The sequence below is a fragment of the Dendroctonus ponderosae genome, unplaced genomic scaffold (genome assembly GCF_020466585.1).
Source record: "Dendroctonus ponderosae isolate FM_Combo_2020 unplaced genomic scaffold, Dpon_F_20191213v2 Dpon_F_20191213_1, whole genome shotgun sequence".
Taxonomy (NCBI): domain Eukaryota; kingdom Metazoa; phylum Arthropoda; class Insecta; order Coleoptera; family Curculionidae; genus Dendroctonus; species Dendroctonus ponderosae.
The window spans coordinates 47400968-47407136 of NW_026017110.1; the positions used below are offsets into that span (position 1 = coordinate 47400968).

Below are 6169 nucleotides of genomic sequence, written 5' to 3' on the forward strand. Positions count from 1 at the left end.
GGTTCAGTCTTGTTCCGTTTAAGCGCAGAATTCGTCCCTAGTCGAGCGAAATGACCCACTGCATTCCGGCGATGAAAAAAAGCGGCGCGAGGCCATAAAGAAAATGTGCCAATAAAAAGCATTCCTTCGTCTCTGAAAGCAATTACATGTAATTAGTCGCTTTTTAATGTTGGAATCGTTTAAAGCGACGTGACAAATATAATAAGATAAAACAGCTAGTGATTGAATAATCACGAGAATCTGCTAACGATTCCGCGTATTTTTCGTGTTCGGATGGACTTCCTCGTTATCATGCCGCTTTGAAGGCATTCATCGTAATTTTTGTCGAGGAAAAGTGGGAAAATGTTATTGTTCTAACTATTAAAAATAGAATCGTACTAGAAAAGCAACCACTGTGTGAAAACTAAGTTTTCCTTCGTAGAAACTAAGAAGTGCTGCGCGCACAATACTGAGCGGCGTGCGGTCAAAGGCGGGCTTTTGTGATGTGCGCCGATTGGTTTGAAGAAGTGGGGATGCTTAGACAATAGTTCTGAAGGCGCGCCTACCTCCTTGTGTGGTCCAGAGTGAATCTCCCAATCCAGAAGAAGCCGCCCAGTGCGATGCTTCAGTTAAAGTCTTTTCAAGACATCTAGATCATCGAGCGCAAAACATTGCAAATTGATCAAACTCCTGATTTGACCCCCGGATACTTTTTTCTTCTTCTTCCAACACAACACCACCATATACCGGTTCATCTACCTGTATAAGGAATAATTCCTCAGTTTGTTTTTTTACGATGGCGAAAGTCATTCGACACGTCGCCAACAGGCCATTTACAGTAAAAAATTCCTCGGCAAGCACGTACATCACTTACCTTTTAATTGGTGTAAAATTGGTACTATTTATTTCAAGTGGTTAATGCTTATGGTCGCATATTTATTGAAACGGCCACACCGATCCTGAGAAACAATCATCAGTTTGATGATCAGGTGCATTCGAATCGACTGATGAGTTTTCAAAGTAGGAGCTATTGAAAACGAGGAAATTAATTTGGAAACTATGGTTTTTCAAATTCTGTCTGATCGATCTAATGACCAGGTTCAGAAAGGAGTGCGTTTTGATTATGGAGACAGTGAAACAATGGCCACATGGAGTTAAATCTGGTCAGCGGTCCGGTCTTCAACCTCTAAATTCCACTGCTTTGATAGGAGGAAAAGCTTTTTTGAATCATTAGCAGCTCAAACCTGTGTGGATAGGATGACAGCTTCTACCATGAAAGGCTGCTTGCTGTTCTTCTAGTACTTCTTCCAAGATGTTCTGCCTCGCTTATAATCACACTTACCTTCATTAATTTTCATTGCACCTTCAGAATATTTTTCTAGTAATTATTCTAAGGAAGTTCTGCTTGATTATCATGGAACAACTGTTCGACGCTTCTTTAGCATTAATATTTCCTTTTATTATTCAATATTAAAATTCGCAACCAATAATTATTTTGCCATCATTGAGTTTATTAACAGTTTTTGGGTTTATTTTCCAAATATGTATATCAGTTCTCGAAAATGAAAATTCAACATCGCTAAAGTTTAAATTCAAGAAAACCTTTAATTTGAAGAATTACGATTCTATTGATGTTTTCGGTATAAAGACACAGATCGGCAATAATGCATCCAGAGAGGTATGCGTTGACAAACGTGTTAGACCTACCACGCATTTGAGGTCAATTTTCTAATTCTGCTCCTCAAAACTTAAAATGTATAACAATGTCGAAACGCATCAAGTTTACCTTGGCTTAAAAAGACTCAAAGTCGATAAAATCTTCTACATAGGTAATAGACGCCTAAACCGAATTTTTGTTCATTATCTAAGTTTTTTATGCAGTGGAATGATGAAAGAGGTGACGGTTTCTTAATCCAAATCTTCAACAACGAAATCCAGCTGAGTTCAATACAGCAAGTTTTTGCATAGATACTTTTCGGATCGAATTTTTTGCAGTTGTAATGTTTCGACAAAATAATCCACCAAACTAAAAAGTACCAAAATCTTGGCAAATCTTTAATCTAAGCAAATCTCTTGGCTCGCTCTATCGATACCACCGAAAGTCTATGGAAAGTGACTTTCGGTGGTATCGACCAGATTCGCTCAGAAAGAATTGAGACCACACACGCAGCGGCACGCGCAGCACTCACTTTAAGTGACCATAATCGGGCCGTTTCGGCAGCCGTTCGGAATACCTCGCGTCTCGTTTATACTACTCGAGAGGCGATTTGCCACTTTAGCAGCGGCCCACTCAGCCTTAGGTCGGGTGAATATTCCGAATAAGTTTTCGTCTCAAATTAGACCTTTATTGTGCCGCAATATGTGAGTGTAACCTACAAATTGCATTAAGTACATAGTTTATATTAGCTTGCAAAATGCACTAAATTGTAATAAAACGTCAATGTCATTGTCAGTAGTGTTAATGTCACAGTCTACATAGTTGTAGGACATGCGTCATTGCACTTCACAATGCGTAATTGGGGGTTGCCTTGCAAATGTGTGGTTTGTGTCTACAGACAACTTTATAAGTGGTTAGGGTAGAATTCAAACATCTCCAAGTTTCGTCTGATTAAGTCCTAGATTTTCTAATTGTTCTGTTGTTTCTTAAACCACAATATTCATTAATTTAATTAAAAAGTATTTTATTCGGTGTACATCACTGTATCAGGGTGGCCAGTGGAGAATCGAGACCACACACGCAGCGGCACGCGCAGCATTTGCTCGAGGTGGTCGCGATCGGTACTTTTCGTTTGCCGATCGGCATTCTTCGCGCCTCGCGTCGTGTTTATAGTGTCCAATTTGTCAGTTTATGAATAGGCCACCCGGGTTTAGGTTGGGTGAGTGGTCCGGACTTTAATGGCCAAATTACATCGATTTAATGGGAAGATAATTAGGTTACATCACATCTGTTCCCGGGGTTTTACCTCAACGGGCTTGCGTTTGATTGGTTGAAATTTGAAATTAAATAGAAGCAACGCTATTTTGAGGTAGTAGTCAAAATTGCAGGAATTTCAAGCGTTTGTTTAATGTTTAAATCCTCAATGGATACAATTAGCACTAAATGAAGCTCGAGTAAATTTTGATTTACATTAAATCAAACTCCTTGATTGAAAACTAGTCAAAATGTAATTTTAATTAGCTTAATTAAAGAAGGAAATATCTTGATGAAAATCGCACAGACAAGAGCAGGCCGTCCCACCAAGGCTCCACAAAAACTCCCTTGTCGGCATAAATGTTAATTACCCAACTTCTTAGGTATAATTCATGGTGCCCGTTATCGTGAATCGGCGATCTTCCAAAATAACCAAAACGTTTTAGTTAGCTTTTTAGTGCTGTGAGAGTGAGAATGGTCAGCTATACTACAGTCGTGTGCGCCGTTGCCAATCTTCGATAAAATCCTAATGCCCGCGCAAAGAACCAGCAAATAATTAATTCATTGGCATTTTTTACACAACTGTCTAGCCTGTAGTTATCTGGGGATTGTCAGCCCGGCTACTCGACCTCAACTAGGCCCAGATCTAGCACCGGGTGATTTTCTGGGATTACTCGCAAGTGATTGTATTGAAAGTGTGGCCTGGCAACGTTGCTTGCAAGAGTCCAGTGGTTGGGATTTATTTCCCACGGACCGAGGAATGTCGCGGCGTGACCCCCCTCTGTCTCCCCCGCCTTATTAACCCGCAAGAACAAAAGACTCGCCTGCAACCGAATCGTAGCTTACTGGTTATATTTCTCCGTCTATTAATTGATCTGTATGATTTTTTCCGGATTTTTCCCCCGGTTTTTTGTTTCTTTTTACTGAGCAGTAACAAAAAAGTCAAATGCGTTTTGACTGAACTAAAGTCTTCTCCACCAGACTTGAACGTATCAATTTAGTTTCTCGATTAATCGATTGGTGTAGTCTAAAATGTTTACTGATTTATGAATTTATGTAAATTTATTCTTATCATTAGTGAGCATGCCTGCATAGGCATTTAAAGGGAACACATGGTTATTTATCTCACCTGAATAGATCTATTAAGTACGGGGTTGTGCATTCGTATTTTATTAACACTAACGAGTCAACGGAACAAGTAGATTGAGGTTAGTTTTTCAATTGTACTGTTCAAAGCTTGAAATGTGAAGCCATGGCGAAGATGCTCAGCTTATTTATTTATGAAGAAGTTTTTTGGAAAATATCTTCAGTGGGAATTATTTTTATTTACCTACTATTTCTTAATCCTTTCACTCAGACAACCAATTTTGAATCAATCTGTACCCGCAATAATCCAATCTTAAGAAATTATTAAGTTTACTACTTACTAACTTAGGTCCATTAAGTTGAAGTTAAGCATACACTCAAGTAGGCATTAGATACTAAAGTCGAGATGGCAGTGTTGCCTATTCAAAGATCTCCGTAAAAGATATAGAAGTTTGTTTCTAACGGACGTTTGTTGCTTGTTATTGTGCGAACGAATGTTTCTAAACGTTAATAGCGGCAGCCACTTGAAACTGTGGTGAAAGAACGGCAACAACGCTAGAGAAAACCGTTGTTAATTAATACCTATTTAACAACAGTTGAACAGTTGCAAACTATATCCTAACCACAAAAAGCGGTGACAAGTGCTAGTTTCTCCCGCTTCTATAATGCTTATCATCGTACAGTTTAACGAAATTAAAGTGAATTCGTAGCGAAAATGTGGGTGTTCGGGTACGGATCGCTAATGTGGAAAGTCGACTTTTCCTATTCGGAAAAAGTGATTGGATACATCAAGGGGTACCAACGCCGCTTCTACCAGTTTAGCACCGACCATCGAGGCACCCCAGAGAACCCCGGCAGGGTGGTCACGTTAGTCCCTGCCTCAGAAGACTCGAGAGTATATGGCATAGCCTATAAGATAAAAGACGCTGATGTGGACTCAGTGATCAAACACCTCGACTATCGGGAAAAGGGGGGCTACGAGAGGAAATTCGTAACATTCCATCCGAAAGAAGACTCGATGGAACCGTTTGAGATGACGATTTATTTAGCTTCTTTCGATAATCCCAACTATGCAGGCCATGCGGAAATCGAGGAAATCGCCCACCAAGTGGTGCAGTCCGTAGGCCCAAGTGGCCCCAATATTGATTACGTTTGCAATTTGGCCGAGATTATGAGGAAAGTGGTTCCTGAGGCCGAAGACGACCATCTCTTTAAATTGGAGGCCAACATTCTCAAGCTGTTGCAACAGGAGGGCAGGATTAAGGACATTGCTCAACCACAGAACTGATTGATTGATAAATAGTGAATATATTTTTGTTTATTTCAGTTTTTTGCTGAGTTTTTTTGCTTGTCCCAGTTCTTGAATTTTTGTGTTGTAATGTGAAGATGCCAAATAGTATTTAGCTCTAAAGGGTTCTCCAAGTACCGACACTAGTTTTAGTGTAGTGAAGTGTTTAGAAGCAGCGTTGTCTTATAAACGTTTTCGGAATCACACCTCAAGTGAACTTACAGATGCGACCCAATAAACGAACTTTGCGCGCCATCTGGGCGATAAAAGTTTAGCTATCTATGAGGCGCGGTCGATATTACAGAAACCGTCGACCGTTCTCAGGTAGTCGTTGATGAGAGTAGGTGGCGGAAGGTTACAATCTTTGGCCGAATTGCCAATGAGCTTAGGGGAAATGTTGGTTCTTCGAAAAACCCCCTTCCGACTAAAACTATGAGCGTATATATATACTCAATATAAAGAGTATATATAGGGTGATTCAAAATTGGCGTCATTCCTCTGGAGGTGTTGTCTGGCGCTGTTATAGGAGTACAGAAAAAAGCGTAAAATAAATTGATTGTTATTAAAAACTGAGAAATTTGCAAAAAACTATATCAGAAATACGGCAGCAATGTTTTTCAAGGTAATCTGTCTAATTAACATTGCGCAAATACTTGTTGCTTCGTAATTATTTAAAACTCCGGTAACCATGAAATTATACAGACTGACAATAAGATAGATAAAGATAAACGGTAAATTCGACAAGATTTGTTGACGAAATGTCAACCTGTTCTCATAACCTCGAATATCGGTGTTTAAAAATCAACCATACAACACCAAATATTTGAATGGTTAACTCCAAACAAGCTAGTGCCTGTGTAATCTCCTTATTATCCACTCTTATCAAGCAGCTTCTCGTATTCAGT

At 39.6% G+C, this 6169-nt stretch overlaps 1 protein-coding gene across 1 annotated transcript; it reads left to right on the plus strand.

The window, feature by feature from the left end:
* The first annotated feature begins 4515 nt into the window (after positions 1-4515).
* Positions 4516-5306, plus strand: LOC109533743 (putative glutathione-specific gamma-glutamylcyclotransferase 2). The gene has a single exon (XM_019899143.2). The coding sequence runs from the start codon at positions 4692-4694 to the stop codon at positions 5262-5264; it is 573 nt and encodes a 190-aa protein (XP_019754702.2). The 5' UTR covers positions 4516-4691; the 3' UTR covers positions 5265-5306.
* Positions 5307-6169: the final 863 nt, after the last annotated feature.

Bases quoted from the DNA above. Each gene is read 5' to 3' on its own strand.
- LOC109533743 (XM_019899143.2), top strand. From the start codon at position 4,692: ATGTGGGTGTTCGGGTACGGATCGCTAATGTGGAAAGTCGACTTTTCC.